This window comes from Coffea eugenioides, chromosome 4, assembly GCF_003713205.1.
Source record: "Coffea eugenioides isolate CCC68of chromosome 4, Ceug_1.0, whole genome shotgun sequence".
NCBI lineage: Eukaryota > Viridiplantae > Streptophyta > Magnoliopsida > Gentianales > Rubiaceae > Coffea > Coffea eugenioides.
Window position 1 is genome coordinate 16,227,416 of NC_040038.1, and position 18,932 is coordinate 16,246,347.

The following is an 18,932-nucleotide window of genomic DNA, read 5'->3' on the forward strand; positions in this document are numbered from 1 at the left end:
TCACTCCCAAGTTTTTTGCATTGCCATAATAGGGTTGTTCACATCTGCGAACTTTATTCCTCAGCCAAATTGCATAAATTTGATGAGCCAATTTGTTGATCCGTATTCGAATTCGCTCAAGCGGATATCACGGAACATCCACTTTTAGCGGATTGAATCAATTGAATATCCAAATTGCTATGATCTTTTATTGTTTCGCATTTCTTTGGTTAAAAGTCTATAAAGTGTAATCAATAAAGATGTTATTATAAAAGAATTAATCTTTCTTACACTGATACAAATCCAACTTTTGCGCATGTATAATAAATCTAATAATGAATATTATATACACTGACAGTATATATATTGTCACTATTTGATGCACGATACATATGTAAAATTTGAATTTCAAATTCAAATTAACATTATGATGAATGCATATACGATTTACTCGTTATAAAAGCGTTAGATCATCTTATGACCTCTACTTATGTGTTATATTTAAGGCGTAAAGATGGCAAGAACTTATTTTTTAAAGGAGCATGTAACGCTTATAAGGGTATCACAAAGGGTACGTGCCCAGCGATTCAGTCCTACAAATAATATGTGATTGATTTATTGTGTATTTGTACTGATATAGGAATTGTTAGTCTAAATCAATTAACATTTGTATTTTTAATGAATATGTTTCAAAACTTAACACCATTTTTTTAAAAAATGAAAGCTATAATTCTAAGAGAATATAAACATAATACATGAAGTATAAGAGACTAAAAAAAAAAGTTAAATTTCAAAATTTGTTCAAGAAATTACAAAATTAACAAAAAAATTACTATGTAGATCGGATTGTTGTGATTCGTATGCAATCTACATAACCTTCTGATCTGCGTATTATCCGATAAATCGAATATTCGCTAAAATAGATCGAACATAAATTGGATCGACGAAATGAAAGACAGGGTAGAAAAATATAATGATGTCTAGTAAAGGGCTTTGCCTTTTTCAAAGCCGGTAATAAATTGTGGTTTCATTGAAAGATTATTTTTTAAAAAATCTACAAGTGTGGTTTATGTGCAAAAATTTGAAAAACCAAAGTCTATTTTCACAAGCATGTGATGATTTAACTTTCATAGTAATATTTTGACTAATATGTACAATGTCAATGAAAAAGCTTTCGTACGTTAGAAAATATGGGTGCGTGTCAAACTATCACACAATTTTCATTGAAAGTTTAGGTTGTGTTTGGATTGCATTTTCCGTGATTTTTCATGAAAAAATTACTGTAGCGATTTGATGTATGTGAGAAAAAAAGGTAATAGGGAAATGTGATCACGGAAAACGAAGCAATTTTGTTTGGATTGCATTTTCCGTGATTTTTCATGGAAAAATTACTGTAGCGATTTGATGTATGTGAGGAAAAAAGGTAATAGGGAAATGTGATCACGAAAAACGACGCAATTTTTCGATGAAAACCGGCAATCCAAACAAGGCCTTAAATTCTCGTTTTATACCAATGTTTTCAGAACCGGACCGGACCGGCCGGTTCGACCGGTTGGACCGCGAACCGGCCATGTCACCGGTCCGGTCTAATGCTAAAGCCGGAAGTTCATGGAGAACCGTTGAAACTCGGACGAACCGGACGAACCGTGCGAACCGTTAAGAACCGTGAACCGGCGGTTTTTTAAATTCTTCAACAAAATATCAAGAATGGTGTAGCTAAGAATCGAACCTGGGTCTCCAAGTTTGGATATGACAATCTCACCGCTAGACTATAGTTAAGTTTGTTGAAAATTCTACTTGACTAAAAAATATATTAAAACATCAAATTCTTCTCTTATTTTTTTTTCAATTTTTTCTTCTTAACCATTTTTAACCCAAATATCCACAACAAGATTTTCTCAAGTCTTCACCATTATTATCAGGTTATTATCTTTAGCAAATTGTAAACAAGTTGAAATTTTCAACTTTTCTTGTTTTCCAACATCTTAGTAAGTTTAATTTTTTTCTTTTCAAGGTTTTTTTTTCTATATTATTATCTTTAGTTGATTTTTTGCATTTTCTTCTTTTTCCCCTCAATTTTCATATGTTTCCCTCATTTTTGTTTTATTTTTATTCGATTAATTAAGGATGAAATTTTTGCAAAAGTAGTGCACATCCGTGTAGGAATTGGGTAGGAATTACAAATAATAACATTGGGCTGGTCAAAAATATGGTAGTTGGCACATAATCGAAGCTATTGATAATTGAATTTAAAATAATTAATGGTATAGGATCATTGAATTTAATATAACATGTTAATTAGTAATGTTTAGTAGCAATTAATTTTTTATGTGTTTAACTGTATATTTGTTTTTCAAAAATTTTTAGTTTTTTTTAGTTTGAGCAATTAGATTTATATTTTTATAATAAAATTTTAACTTTTTCAGCTTAAGTTGATGAAATTGTGAAGGTGGTGTGGTTGCTTATCATGCCACTGATAAAAGTTTGCTATTCAAATAGTTTGTCTTAATTTGAACTCTTTTATGGATTTTTTTAAGGGTTGTAAAAGAATTTCAATATTTAATTTATTTATTTTTTGTGTTTTTATTTGTGATAATTGGTGAACATTTGAATTGTATCTATTTATGTTTATAATGAATTTATGAAAACTTATGGTGAATTATGATATTTTAATTATATTTATCATTCCATGTTTTATGTATAACTTTTAGAAAATTTATTATTATCAGAACTTAAATTAAGTTATGTTGGTAAAGTTCAAGTGTAGAATGAAACCTGCTTAGTACTTAACACTAAAAAAAAAAAAAAAAAAAACAGTGAACCTTTGAACCGGCCGGTTGGACCGGTCGGACCGGTCGAACCGCGAACCGGCCACCTCTCCGGTTCACTGACCGGTCCGAGTTTAAAAACATTGTTTTATACATGACCAATGCACTTTTGGCTAAAATCATGCAAATAAATATTTATATTAATGGTGTAGAAAAGATTAATTCAAAAATATTTTTAGCTTCACATTAAATTACCAAGAGCCCGTTACAGTTTTTGTAGGATATGCAATTATATTTGTAGTGCAAAAGCATATCAATATCAATTATCATATATTAAAAATTAATCCATTAGTAATTACATATCAATATTAATCATCATAGATTACAAATTAATGCATTAGTAATAATTAGTCAGCTACAGTCGAGTCTCAGTTACGTGGCTAGTGAGACCAAAATCCAGCTAATTCTCAATTATATATGAGTCATATCCAAGACTATACAAAAAAAGTTAATTGTCGCATGCCGAACGGATTGATGCAAATGCATAATCTTCGGTTCTTCACCGACCAACATGCATTTGTCATTGTGCAGCTGTCAAGCAGCCGATGCTGCTCACCAAAATGACAAAACACAAGCAACCAGAGTTACCAAACAATAGCGGAGAGATGAAACTGTGACTAAATCAGGCCGCACAAAGGATAAGAAAAGATTAAATTATACCTTGATTTTTTTTTCAAAAATAATTTCAGCTTGAGAAGGTGGAATTTATGAAATAGGGACGAAAAAGAGGGATTTGAATAAAAAAAATCCCCTAGTTTTTCAAAAGCTATAAAAATTTTTAAAAAATACTTTAAAAGGTAATCTAAAAAGTAGTCTAATTTTTTTTAATATTAAAAAAATATCCCAAAATATACTCTAAAAATTCTGTTATAGTAAAATTTTTCAAAAACACACCAAAAAACAGTTAATCCAATTCTTGAAACTTCAACCTTAGGCCTTGTTTGGCAGACAAGTTTTTTGTCAAGTTTGTTTGTTACAAGTTTTTTAAAAACTTTATCTACAGTAATCTCAAAAAACTTTTCAAAAATTTTAAACTATACACTTCAAAATATTAAAAAAAAAACACACTTTAAAAATTTTTTAAAAAACTTCTACAGTAAGTTACAGTAAAATTTTAGACAAACACCTAAAAAGCTCACTTGTCAAACGGGACCTTAGTATTTCTTGTAACCGCTCTTTCAATTTTTAGAAGTTGCAGTAACGTCTAATTGCTATTTGAATTTCAGAAATGCCCTTGTTTTATAGATGGAGTCCTCATTTCTACCAGAGTAATTAGAAGACTTGAATTTAGCATAATTTCCACGGGGCAAGAGCCTATTTGAATTACGCATTTGGGGAATTTTTTGAACTTGTAAACATAACATTTTAAATTTGAAAAAAGATTATTATGTACCATACATCTAGTCCTCCAAGTGTGGTAAAGGTCTTTTTCACTAATGATATAAGACAAATTGATCCAATTTTAAAACACGTTAGTGAAAGCTAGTGTAGCTATGCACCAAGAGAAACAAGAATAAAACCTTCGAAGAACCTTCCATGAAGTTTACACGTAAACGAGAAATAAAAATAATTAATTTTCTATACATTGACAGTATATACACTTTCATCATTAGATATATGATATATAATCTAAATTTAAATTTAAAATCTAAATATTACATACATGTCATGTATTTAATCGTAATAATATATATACTATTAATATATATATATAAGGCTAATTGAAATAAAAATACTAACAAAAAATGTTCAAAAAGAAACGCACAAAGCACAACTACTCCAGTGTTGTACAAGAGAATGCCTAAGGTAAGAGAATTGCGGTGCGGTGGGAAAGCTTCTGCGGTGCAAGGCTGCATCTTAAAAAGTTTGAGGGGATAAGTGACTGCCGTGTCGGTGTCCTTTGTTTGCGTTCCAAAATAGTCCACTCTTTTGGACATCCCGAGATTCTGTTTTGAAGAGGGAGAATTAATGATAGAATCAAAGGGTCAACATTACCTATTTCTTTTATAATTCATTTGGCTGAATTTAGCCTCACACCTTTTATTGGATGTAGCAATTAACAACCCTTTTCCTGTCAGGTATAATTATTGCATCAACAACCACATCTTCCGATGATAATATGGTAGAATTTTGTTTACGATAATATGATAGGATTTGTAACAATAAGAGTAGTAGTAGTAAGGCTAGTGATAATATCTTAGCACTTTTTAGTGATCATTGTTTAGAAAGCTATTTTTTTCCAAAAAAAAAAAAAATTACGTTTTCCGTGAACAAATTTTTCAATTATTTTTTTATCTTACATATGTCAAATTTTTATATTATTTTTTTTAAATTTTAGAAAATAACAACCCATACGAGGCTTTTATACTTAAGTCATGTATCTTTTATATAAAAAAAAAAGGGTTATAGATTGGTGCCTTTTTTAAAAAAAATCAAATCAGGTAAAGCCAGGCTTATTTGACAAAGTTCATATCAAATTGAGCTTACTTGGCTCCTTTGGAGTAATACTTTTGAAAATCATTTCTAATAAAGTACATATTTGAGAAGATGATTGGGAATATAAAAAAAGTAATTAAAAATATAAAAAAAAAAAGTGATTGAAAAATATGCTCGTAATATAAAGAAAAAATATTTCAAAAAATTCGAGTATGTAGGATGAAAAGACGATTAGAAAATGAATTTTTAAGTTGCAGAAGCATATTTCAAACCAAACAGAGTGTAAAGTACAAAATTTGAAAATTTTGACATTCTTGGATAACATATTATTAGACATTAATGATATGATATCAATATAATTAATTTGGTAATAGTATCAATTTTGCTATCATGCAAGAGTAGTGATTGAATTCTTACGAGACAAAAGCATATGCTAAACTTTTATACCATTCTATAATCTTTATCACCAAATATATCAAAAAAGAAATGAAATTATTACTATCATATATCCAAAACAATCAACACTTCACTAGAAACTAAAAAAATGAAATCTAGGTGCATCGCACTAATCCCTATTCAAGGGAGCCTCTCAGGCTTCAGCAGTGAAGTCTACATCCAGGAACTGTCGTTTCGGTGCCCAATTCCAACTTTTATGACCACTACGGCGTCGTATATCTCGTACCAGCTCAGTGAGTAAAATAGAGTACATAAAATATGCCCCTGGCTGTAGCAGTTAATTTGTTCTAATCAATTAGCACATATACGTGTCAGAAGCTGCACATTGGTTGGATAGTGATTGCAGATGGGAAAACAAACAAATATTCTTAACATCAAATAAGACATTGAAAAATGTTGATTAAAGAGCTGAGGAGATTCCTCAAGTAATTTTGTTTCAAAAATTTTGCCTATACCAGACCAGATTGGACAGGTGATTATTTGAAATAATTACTGGAACATTTTTTGTGATATGATATATGTAAAAAAAAAAAAAGTGATTGAGAGGATAAAACAATGTATTGAAAATTCTGTTTCTGATACAAGTAAATAAATTTTAACCAAATACACTTGATAGTGCTGTGTATGTATTAGCTAAGAAGTGATATGACTCTTTTAAAAAATTGGTTAAGAGGTAAAATTTCCGTACTTTGTTTGGACTGCATTTCTAATGAATGTTAGCAGAAAAATAAAGCTATAAACACATTTCAAAAGAGCATATTTGAAATAAAGACGTAACAGAAAATGTGTTCATAAAATCCTATTTTAAAAGAACTTTTATGGGGAAAAAAGTAGGTTAAGAGTATATAATTTTTTTCTATTTTGTGCCCTGCATAATAAATATGAAAATAGAGAGGTGGCTCACTACAAATTCTTTTACCTATATTTTACCGTTATAAATTTAAATTTTGAAGATAAAATAACGCTTGCTTACATACTTATTATGTGCATAACCAATTTTTTTTTTTTTTTTGGAAAAATTGCTTTTCAAATCAAAATGGAGCCATAGATTATTATTTTCTTTGGGCAGGACGTGAGGGGCAGAGCTAAAGAGGGAGGACAAAACAAAACTTGTCCCAAATTCTATCTTTTATGATTTTATCTTCAAATTTTGCTCACACATCTCCATACTCTTCTTTCTCTCGACTCCTTTTTCTTGCCTTTTGCAAAGCAAGGCAGATCCATTTTCTATATTGTACAAAGTAGCGGCATAAAGTTTTCTTTCTCATCCGCTTTTTCTCCTGTTCTCTCTCTCTCTCTCTCTCTCTTACCCTTTTGCTCTGACGAGCTTTTCTCTCTCTCTCTCTCTTTTCTTTCTGTGGGGTCTGTCATTGATATATTGACTTTAAAGCACCTCCTCCTTTGATTAAGCTTGCTGCTTAGCCTACTACTGTTACCACTACTGAAACCAGCCTCAGGTAGTTTCTGGGCTTTTATCCATTTTCTTGAATTAATTGTTTTGGGGTAGTAGAGTAGAGTATTTCTTTTCTTGCAATTATTGCTATAGTTTGTTAGTCTTTCTCTCTGCTTCACACCCTCATTTCTCGCTCTGTCCTGCTGTTACCATTTCATTTTCTTGGCCGTCTTTTTGGGGTTTTTGCCTTTGCTCTTTTTCCCCATTTTTATTTTTCTTTTACAGTTTGGTATTAAAGTAAGGGGAGGAGTGGGGTGGTACCACATGTGAGTTGTTGCTTTTTGTACCAATCTTGTCACTTGTCTCAGTTATTGAGCTTTTTTAGGGTACTGTCCGAAATCTTCAGTCTCTTCTCTTCTTCATCAATCTTCAAGCTTTCTTCAGTCTTTTTGCCTTCTGGGTACTCTCAAAATTTTAGTCTTTCTTACTTCTTTTTTCTTCATCTTTTCATGGTTTTTTTTTAAACTGATTTCTGATCTGGGATTTTTTGCAGATTTGGAGTTTTTTCAGTACTGAAGTGAGAAAGTAATGGCAGGAGCTCCAGCTCCAGCACCGAAGGCAGATGTGCCACCACCACATCCACCCAAGGAGCAGCTTCCCAATGTTTATTTCTGCATTACCAGTCCTCCTCCTTGGCGTGAGTGTTTAGTCTTATATCAAACAGCTTTTTCTTGCAATCTGCTGCTGGTATATTCTCTCTAGTTTTGATCGTAGACTTTGTTGATTGGGTTAGGTAGAAAAATTTGGTAGATTCTTTAAGCCTATTTGTAATATTCTTGTTGCGATATTACTGTTGTACTTTGGGTGCGCGCTGGTACCTGTTTATTCAAGGTAGATATGCTTGCTGATTCTTCTGAACCCACCCACTTTCTTTTGTTCTCTTAACTCAAGTTGTACTACTGTTCTGTATTTTTCTGACTTATTTTTTTGAAAGTCAGTTCTTTTATGAAGTAAAAATTGTAATTGAAACTTGAAAGACACTATATTCATGGGCACTTAACGATGGTGATAATTGCAAATTATCTGGGTCGTTTTTATGTTTGAAATTACTTCTTCTTGTTCTTCTTCCTTTTTTTTTTGGTTTTTCCTTTTTTTTGAAAGACCATTTAAGTTAGAATCTGCATAGACCATTTAACGAGTCACTGTTGTAGTTTCCAATTATTGGCTTCGGAGTGCCCTCTATTGGCTTCTTAAGTTTGTGGCTAGTAATGAATATTTCACAAATTCAGCAATCATGTATGTGTTTGTTTGTTTTTGGATGGAGAATTTCCTTTGACATTTGATATATTGTGGTGCAGCTGAAGCTATACTTCTTGGGTTTCAACATTATTTAGTGATGCTTGGAACAACAGTTATTATTCCCACTGCTCTGGTTCCGCAAATGGGAGGAGGAAACGTGAGACTTCAGTGTGAAGAATTTATATTTTTCCCTACAGTTTGTGTAATCTAAAGGTGCGCTCTAGGTTTGAATGATATAATTGTCTTGCCTCAGGAGGAGAAAGCAAAGGTTATTCAGACTGTACTCTTTGTTGCTGGCTTGAACACACTATTGCAAACTACATTTGGTACAAGATTACCTGCTGTCATTGGAGGATCATATACTTTTGTTGCACCAACAATTTCCATTATCCTTTCTGGTCGATGGAGTGATCCAGATCCTGTATCGGTTGGTGATTTAATGCTTATCATATTGCACTTTTGTCTTTTCCGGTGGCATGGTAGGATTTTGTGGTCTAGTGAAAGCACAAATATGGTCCAATCAAATCTAGTGAGTTTTGCACGTCTACATTTTCCTTTTTCTTTTTTTTTTCTTTTTAAAAATCCTAAATTTGATTCACTGGGGCAAATAATTAATAACAAATTTTTTTTTTTAAAAGGAGAGTAGATCAAAACAAAGACCTGTGCTAACATGATTCCTCTGTTGACATAATTCGCATTGCAAGTGATGATCAATCACATAACCTTGTTCTTATGTATCATGTTTCCATACCAATTCAGTAATTTATTTGCATGTATATGTCATAATCAATTTCCTTTCACCTTATAAAAGATTTGGATGCTGCAATGATCTCCTTTGATATCTTATCGAATGCTTGTTTTGATTGCCCACATCCAGAGATTCAAAAAGGTAATGCGGGCCACTCAGGGTGCACTTATTGTAGCTTCAACACTTCAGATAGTTTTAGGCTTCAGTGGTCTCTGGCGCAATGTTGTCAGGTTGGTAATACATATCCTATATGGTGCATCGTATGTTTGCAATACTGAGTTGGACTGAATACTTATTTCATTACTGGCTTGAAAAGATAGTATTTATTTGCAGAAGACCTCATGGGCTTGTAAATCTAATGTTTGACTTCTCCATTTGTTTTAAAACCAACCTGGTTTATATGCTTGATGCTCATTGGTATGATTAACAGCCGAGTTTCGGACTTCCTGACTAAGTTATTGCTTTCAGCTGTTTTATGCCAAGTCATGGAATTGTAGTTAGTGATACATTAATATGTCTGGTATAGGATGTTTTGATGAATCCTGTATGTATTTGGGTGTTAGGGTTGTTGTTTAACACTTCTGTTTTCTCTGTGTTTCATCAGGTTTCTGAGTCCACTTTCAGTTGTTCCTTTGGTCGCTCTTGTTGGTTTTGGGTTGTATGAGTTTGGTTTCCCTGGGGTATGTGAAAATCTGTACTGCCATAAAGATGGGCGGATTCCTTTTTCTTGTACTTCATAAGTATACGACTAAATCAGTCTGTAAATCTATCATTCTGAATATGTTTCCATGTGGTTTCTTGTATCCATTTCCATTCTTCGTTTCCACTGGATCTAAGTCTGTGCCTTGCTTTCAGGTCGCTAAATGTGTTGAAATTGGGCTGCCAATGCTGATCCTTTTAGTTCTCTTCTCCCAGGTAATAGATACTGATTGTTGCACATTGTTGCATCTATTCTGTAGCTATACCTATCTAATTTATGATTGCCTTTGCTGGTTATTGTAGTATTTGGGCGATCTGATTAAACCAGCGAAGAAAATATTTGATCGCTTTGCTGTTGTATTCACGGTGGCAATTGTATGGATATATGCTCACCTACTAACAGTGGGTGGGGCCTACAATGGTAAGGCACCAAAAACCCAGACAAGCTGCCGGACTGATCGTGCTGGACTCATTGATGCTGCTCCATGGTAAGTTTAATAGTGCTGAAGAAGTCGTCCTATCTGACTTGGAAGTTTTATTAGATGACTACAAGCATTATAAGTCTCTAGTTAGGATTAGTGATATTGTTTGGGTTAGGAAACCTGCTAATAGAGGAGCTCATGCTTTGGCCCAGCAAGCCAGGTCCTCTGATACCCCAAAGCTTTGGTCAGCTATGCCTGATTGTATATCAGCACTTCTGTTGGATGAGTTCAATCATGAATGAAAGTATTTGATCGTTCTATCGAAAAAAGTGGTTTACTGTTCTACTGACTTATGAATTGGAGGTGCTTACATATAAACATGATCGAAGTACTGATGATTTGCTTTTGGGACTTTTGCATGGATGTTTGAACCGTATGGCAACTTGAGCTATGCTTTGCCTAAACTAGGTCAATGTAAAAACTTGACTACCATCACATCTTTTGTGCATTATAGCTTGACTGTTTAGAGATTAATCTTGCCATGATCTTATCTTCACCTTATGAATTTTGCTGATGGAAGCAAATGTCGCTTTGAATTTAGCAGTAACATATGTTTCATGAACTCTTATACATCAATGTAGGAAAGCCAAAAGAAAAAAGGCTAAATAGATGAAATCATTTTTCAGGTTTTTGTGGTTTCTGGTACCTTGATCATTCATAATGAGAGATTCCATTTTATCTTAAATTATCATTATCAACTTACTGAACTTCAGGTGGACATGAATTGAGGCCAAAAAAATTCTTTGCAGCAGTTCTAAGAAATGACTAAAGGCAATTAGATAAAGCCCTTTCATGTTTATCTCAAGTTATTTGGGGTATATTAGCTAAACTACTTGGTGAATTTTAGGATTTTGCTTTGTGTTGCCTGAGGACATGCAATCTCAAGTGTTATATTCATATCCCTGCAGGATAAGAGTTCCTTACCCTTTCCAATGGGGAGCGCCTTCATTTGATGCTGGGGAAGCCTTTGCAATGATGATGGCTTCATTTGTGGCTCTCGTAGAGGTATGTTTCAATAACTAAACTCTGAATTCCATGATTAGTGAGCTTTGACTGCATTTTTCTCTGTCAATATTTGATGTTGATTTTTTTAATGTTTAATGTTACCTTATCGAGTAAGTTGGAATTGGAGTACCTTGTTGTTAGTGTTGCCTTCCGCCCGCGGGTTTTGCTTAATCTGAAAGTGGTTAAGCAGGTTGTGTACAGGGGTCTGTCTGAGAATGTGATCATTCTGCTCGTGCTTAGTGTATATGAATCTAGTGTTTAGTTGCAAAAGTTCCTATAGCCATTGTAAGAGTGAAAAATCTACTGAATGAACTTGTGTTTCTCATTAAGTTTTGGTTTTTTAGTGGTTTTGGATTTTCCTTTTCATTTGCTGAAAGGTAAACACTATTTGAGCTTATAATTGTAAATTTTCTACCTTGGCAATCCCTCATTTTATTGCTATTGCGGGAATTCATTGTGCTATTATTTAGTCTCTCATATATTTTTTTTCAGTGTTTCTTGCTGCTGATTACATCTCCCCATGATGATATCTAGTTCTATTTTTAAAGTCTTCCCCCTTCCTATTATTGCTCTTCACCATACATAGTTAAGTAAATTCATTTAACGGGGAAACTGGATGTTTGCCCTTTAATCTGGATATATAATTAAAATTAGCTTCTGTAACTTCCTCAGCATGGTTAGTTGTACAAGTTTTTTTTTTTTTTAAAAAGTATTACCCCAAAAAATGGCAAAATTCTCACATTAGAATGAAGTGTAATGATGTGTCCATGACCCTATCTCTGGAGCTAAATTTGCACAGCGCCCCTGAATTGAAGCTCTTATATTTACCTTTTTTTTGCCTGATGATTCTGCAGTCTACTGGTGCATTTATTGCAGTATCTAGGTATGCGAGTGCAACGTATATGCCACCATCCATTCTCAGCAGGGGTGTAGGTTGGCAGGTAAAGTAGCTACTTGATTTTCCTCTTATTTGCAATGTAAACCAGATAATACAAATGGTTGTTTTTCCGTGAACTTTTATCAATCATGATATCCGGGTGAGCTCTAATATGATCAAATTTATAAGTGCCTTTCCAAGCTCTGTGTTGGGTAGCCTGCTTGGTAAGAACTGCAATTGTGCAACTGCTCGTAGCTCAACCAAGTTACCCCTTGAAGAGAAAAAAAAAAAGGAAAGCAAAAGATAATAAATATGAACGGAAGAAAGAAAGAGTGAAGCCTAGAATATGTAAAGTTTGACTTGGAAGTTTAGGATCTTCGCACACAGCCCCATGTTGAAATTCCATGTTCATCAACTTTCTTGTAGCTTAGTGCCAGCAGTAGTTCAGATCACAACTGCAGTAGGAAGATAAGAAAATCTGTATAATTTTGTTGGACAAAACAAACTTCTGTTGTAGGTAATGAGATTTACTTGAGTGCTACTTAATTAGGCTGAAGGAAAGTTCATTGTATGACATCTTCTCCAGTTTTCTGAGATCTGTATTGTAAGCATCCTGAAATGGTCTACATTGTGATTGTGTGTTACCATCTGAAACTATATGACAAAAGCTGTATAGTGCATCTGAAATTTTTAAGACTTAAAAGAGGTATCAGAAAGCATGAAGCATCTTATGGATGTGCAATCTGGCAACACATGATTTTTTGCTGAAATTTTACGTCAGTACCTGGTGTCTCTGCCTTGCTGTCATTGTCTTGTGAGCTAAAAGGAGAAGAAAAAGGGATAAGAGAGAGATTACTCTTATTTTAATTTTTAAGAAAAACTCTTAGAAGTATGACAGCTGATCATGGTCATGTTCCTTCTCATTTAGATTTCCTTCTGGATGTTTAAATTGTTCTTTTTCGGGTTTAATATTCATTGTTTTGCCAACATGATTTCTTCAATTGCAGGGAATTGGCATCCTATTGTCTGGATTGTTTGGCACTGGAAATGGATCTTCTGTCTCTGTGTAAGCAGTGTTCATTTCTGATTAGTTGTCTGCAGCAATATTTGATTTGAGCAAATTCCTTGTTGATGCAACTGGCTTATTTGGCTTATACAGTGAGAATGCTGGCTTATTAGCATTGACTCGTGTTGGAAGTCGAAGAGTGGTTCAGATCTCTGCTGGATTCATGATTTTCTTTTCTATTTTAGGTGGGTATATTTACATCTGAATTTGCAGTCTAGTTTGCCCCTTTTTGAATACATTTTTGTAACTAAATTAGAATGACTTTGCAGGAAAATTTGGAGCAGTCTTTGCTTCAATTCCGGCACCAATTTTTGCTGCTTTGTACTGCGTTTTCTTTGCTTATGTGGGTATGTCTTTACTAACCCAGAAAGCTGGATTACATTGTTAAACTCTCATTGATAAATAAATTTGTCATTGGTTTTTGTTCACAATGTATTTCCAGGTGCGGGAGGTTTGAGTTTCCTTCAGTTCTGCAACCTGAACACCTTCCGAACCAAGTTCATACTAGGCTTCTCAATCTTCTTAGGCCTGTCTATTCCCCAGTACTTCAACGAGTACACAGCTATCCAAGGATATGGTCCAGTCCACGTCAAAGGAAGATGGGTACATAGTTTACATTGTCTACTGAATGTCTTTAAAATCTTTTTTGAAATCCTTTTGTGCTTTTTTTTTTTTGTGAAATGTTTGAAAAATTATAGTCAAAATGTGAGACTTACTAAGAAAGAAGTTATGCTTCTTGCCTACTCTGCAGTTTAATGACATAGTAAATGTCCCTTTCTCATCGGAAGCCTTTGTGGCGGGGCTGGTGGCTTATTTCCTGGATAACACACTCCAGAAGAAGGATGCTCGGAAAGACAGAGGTAAGCACTTTTGGGACAAGTTCAAATCCTACAAAACAGACCAAAGAACGGATGAATTCTATGGACTTCCTTTCGGTATAAATAAATATTTCCCATCTGTGTGAGCTATGCATCGTCCTGTTGAAGATTTCATCCATGACTAAATCTTTGATCCCTCATTGGCTCTGTGAAGTGGCTGCTCTGCAACACCATTGGTCTTCAACTCGTGTATCTTTTTTACATGCTAAAGGAGTATAAATGGTCCGACCATCTAAAGCTTAAAGCATTTGTTTGTTAGTTTTCTTTCTGTAAATCTAATTTGATTACAACATGGACTTGAAATATTGGTTAATCAGCTTTTCTGCTATCATCTTTTGGTTCATCTTCCCCAGCTCTCAGTTTCTGGGTAACATATTCTGATTGTTGAAGGCCTAAAATCTCGTACCGGAGAACCCTGTTCCTTGCATATGTAGCTTCGTTAGACATCATATCCTTGGATTATGTTTTTGTTGATCAGTTCTCGAACTGGTTTACGGCAGAACCCTAGATGGCTTAAGGATCCAGGATTCTCCAAGCTTAATATAAGATTAGAAATCTATAAGACAGGATGCAGAGCCTGCACTCTAGAAGCTGGTTGCTCTGCTTTTACTCGTGCTGCCGGAAATTGAACCAAAAGGGCGTTTTTCTCGTAAAAAAGATTTTGAGAGTCCATACACGGGTAAAATGTTTTCAATATACTCTTTTCTAGCCTTCCTGGCTTCTGGTTAGGAAAATTTTTTTCACACTTTTTATTTTTTTTAATATATAAGTGGGAGACTTCAAATCCGGAATTTTTTACTTAAACTATCTCTTCCTCGTAAGGGAATTGCCAAAATTGAAATTGAACTATTTGGAAGTCCTTGGATACTATGAGGGCCTGGCTTGCCTGAAAAAATAGATTCTATAAGGGTCCTTTTTGCTTTGAATATTGAAGTTGAAGTCTAAAAGAGCCTCTCCCATACCAACCACAGCCCTCTAGAGGAACCATGCATTGTGGTTATTGCTTTCTGTGAACTTTATTGGAGAGTAAAGTGTCCAAGATGCAACTTTTTTTCAATGGAAATTGATAAAGTAATGATGACAGAATTATGTAACTCGAGAAACAGGAAGGCATGGTGGCTGATCTTTGGTGGCAGATCCTCTTCTACAATGTAGTGTTCTTTTCATTCCACTTTAATAGTTTTGATTTTTTTTCGTAGTTTAAAAAAATTTAGTTAATTTTATTAAAAAAGTAAATCTGATCTATTATTTTTTTAAAATATTCTTACATTAAATAACTAGCCAATATATCTTTACATTAATTACAACAATAATATTGATGGAAAGTTGCACCATTCAAGACAATAAAACAAATCAATTAATGAATAAGGTAGGATATATCACTGATAACAAAGTACCTAAATAAGTGCATTTTAGAGAAGTTAAAATTTAATTATATTTTTTAATTGAAAGTGGATAATAATTTGGGACGGATAAAAAAAGAGAACAAAACTATCAAAATGGAACGGAGGGATTAGTAAATTTGCATGCTGTTGGAGATGCCTCTCAAATGATTAAACTCGTCCTTTTCCTCTGTGCACCTCCTTCTGATTTAGTTTGATAAATAAATACAAGAAGTTGAAGGGTTTCCCTTCACTTTTCAGGCTTTTGAATGAAGTTTGGGGAATAGTGAATTTCCACGGGCTCTTGATGGGCAACAATTTTTCAGGGCTATATTGAGGTTGGAAGAAGTATGGTAGTACATAATTTGTAACAATTGGTTTATTTTTAAATAGGGATAATTGCATAAAGACTCAAAGGTTTCTAACAATTTCAATTAGTCTCGAAACCTAAAAATCCACACCTTTTATTTAGCATGTTTTTTGCAAAGCAGCAAAAAATAATGTGATGCCGGCCCAAGAACTAGAAGAATATACTAAACTACCCCTTGAATTCGAAGGAAAAGAAAGATAATTGAAGAAAAAAATAGCCTCTATTGCCATTTCCCTTTGCCTACTTCCACAATCTCAAGAGATTTTGTTATAAATCCAGAAGTATGATTTGCGTGGAACATCTCACATAAGTTGGGAGATCCATTTTTCAGTGACAAAGCTAAGCTGCTCATATTTTCTGGGTCTATGCCAGAAAATTCTCCCAACCCCTAAAACCTTTCAACGAAAGCAATGAAGAAAGGATGAAAACACATGAGGTATTATGTTTTTTATTCGATACCTTCATTTACTTTTGATGTTTTGACTCGTTATCATACTTAGAATTTTTCACTTCTTCTTCTATTAAAGAAGTAAGAAAATCTTGAATAGTTTTGACTGCCAAAACCATAACACCGGATATTGAGTGAAAACAACAAATCACCCACAAATTGAGACATCTCTAAACTTTTTTGACAAGAATATATTCTCCTCTTTAGTTGTTGCCTTGCAATGTTTAACACTTCCTTGAGATTTCCTCAGAGTCGAATACCAGCATCACATTGATTTGTGACCTGTCATTGTATGATTGCCAATAGATTTTTGATTGCTAAGGTGGTCCTATAAGAACGTTAATGGCAAGGTTGTACGTTAGCACCTAACAAATACTTCTCCTACCCCACTTTGATACATGAAAAAAGAAAAGCAAATCAATTCTGCCCACTTGTTTGTTTTACTACTTACTAGTTTAATCAGGATTAGTTGCACTAAATCCCCCTTATGTTTTGTACACTCAGGGATTTGTTTACTGTTAAGTAAAGGGTTATCTTTTATGTACATGTACAACGTTTGGTGTTTCAATGCAAAGTAAGATGATGTCGCGTGCATTTGCATTCGTCTGCGTGTACACTGACAAAATAGCAAAGATTAATCCTTGAATATAGTTAGGATTACTTGCACTAAATCCCCTTATGTTTGATGCAGTTGAAAGTATAGTTTTTAAAAATGTTTTATACTTCTCTAGCCCCCATCTATTGGGTTAATTTACCATTTGACAGTTTGAATTTGTCAAGGGTCTCAAACTTGCCCATGAGTTAAATGTGTTGAAATTTGGACTGTTCATGGCCACTAATATAACCAACCAACTTCCTTGTGCAAAAGCACATTTTCAATTCATTTTCTTAGCAGTTGCTCCAAAATGCTTCTCTCTGTCTCTCTGTATGTGTATTAACTTCAGCAGTTGATATATTTTGCACCTTTTTTTTTTAAATTTAAATTCCAATTCCCAAAATTTTCTGCTTGAAAGAAAAACTCATGTTTCAAATTAATCTCAATGAATTTTACATCTGCTTCCCTTCTCCAAGGTGTTTCTCTTCAAATCAATTAGACTAATGGGCCGAAATGAGATGTGAATTGGGTACAGTAGCCTTTAGAAAATTTCAAGAGGGAATTTCTTGGTTACTTATATCAGAGGGTATACTTTGTTAGTAACATTATATACTATTCATAAATACTTGATATACATAAATAATCTTTCCCTTTGCCCAGTAGATTTGGATGACAAGTGATTTTTTTTTAATTTAATTTAATTTAATTTTTTTAAGCCCACCAAACAGGGAGCATGCATTTTGTCCCCCTATAGTTTCATGGGCTTTCTTTCTTAGAAAAGGTATTACTATCTTGACTCTTGCTTACTAATGTCAATTGGCTGTCAAATGTCTTATTCTTTATAAGTCGTTAGCATTAAGGAATATATTCCTTAACATTATTTTTGTGCCACTTAGTCTTTGGGCTGATAATTCAATGCTAACGACTTATAAAGAATAAGACAGTTGATAGTCAAATGACATCAGTAAGCAAAAATTAGACAGTAATAACTATATATATATTATATAATTAATCTTCTATACATTGATAGTGTATACACTTTTATCATTGGATGTATGACATATAATCTGAATTTGAATTTGAAACTTAAATTTTGCATATGTGTTGTGCATCAAACGGTGATAATATATACACTGTCAGTACATATAAGATTTACTCATATATATATATATATATATATATATATATGTGTGTGTATGTGTGTGTGTGCGCGGCGGGGAAGTGGGCCATGTTCGATTTTAATCATGAGGTTGAGGTTGGTCCTTTTTCTATACTGACCTCACCTCTCCCTTTTTGGATGGAATAAATGTTTCAACCAAAAAAGTTGATAGAGGAGATGAAACTGAAATTTTTCTTGACTATAAAATGTCTTTGGGCAAAATAAATACACCACCTAAATTCTCAAGCAATATTAAATGGCATATTTTTCAGCCCTCGCCATCATCCAAACTTGAAACAAATGTTTTGGATGGACCAGACAACACGTAACTACTACTATATCAATTAAGTTTGAATATGAAGCTACCAACCAGCCAATGGACATGGTTGCGTAAAATATACTTGTCACATTAGTCAAAGAACTGAATTCTCTATGGAATCCATTAGAGTAAGAGTACGAGTTGTAGCAGCTGCAAAGCATGTCCCTTATGAAATCTAAATCAAGACTTCTAAAAATTGGAAGGGATTTTGGTGGTGGGCTAAATATCATTATTGGGAAATTATCTTCAAAAATATGAAGTCAAATATATGGACCAATATTTTCTATAGCACCCTAGTGTATATACTAGTGGATTTGTCTATATAACAATTAGTCTAGTCTCAATTTAAATTTCAAAATTTTGCATATCTAAGCATGCATTCGAATCTATATATGCACTTTCAGTATAAGAAAGATTAATTCCAAATATATGATGTCACTATATCGAACAAGAAAATCTTTATGTTTTATTCCTTTATCACATACTCCCTTTGTACCAAATTGAGCATTGCAG

General features: G+C 33.5%; 1 protein-coding gene across 2 annotated transcripts; it reads left to right on the forward strand.

The window, feature by feature from the left end:
* Positions 1 to 6,918: 6,918 nt before the first annotated feature.
* LOC113767419 (nucleobase-ascorbate transporter 6) lies at positions 6,919 to 14,493 on the forward strand. 2 transcript variants are annotated; one of them, XM_027311511.1, is made up of 15 exons: positions 6,919 to 7,156; positions 7,646 to 7,789; positions 8,451 to 8,548; positions 8,645 to 8,818; positions 9,269 to 9,369; positions 9,744 to 9,819; positions 9,995 to 10,054; positions 10,142 to 10,326; positions 11,229 to 11,325; positions 12,180 to 12,266; positions 13,210 to 13,268; positions 13,362 to 13,453; positions 13,538 to 13,615; positions 13,711 to 13,871; positions 14,020 to 14,493. In XM_027311511.1, exons 2-15 carry the CDS (start codon positions 7,681 to 7,683, stop codon positions 14,230 to 14,232), a joined length of 1,590 nt encoding a protein of 529 aa, XP_027167312.1. In that variant the 5' UTR covers positions 6,919 to 7,156; positions 7,646 to 7,680; the 3' UTR covers positions 14,233 to 14,493. The 2 variants fall into 2 exon arrangements, with proteins under 2 accessions (XP_027167312.1, XP_027167311.1); XM_027311510.1 differs by lacking the exon at positions 6,919 to 7,156 and adding an exon at positions 7,464 to 7,552.
* The last annotated feature ends 4,439 nt before the right edge of the window (positions 14,494 to 18,932 follow it).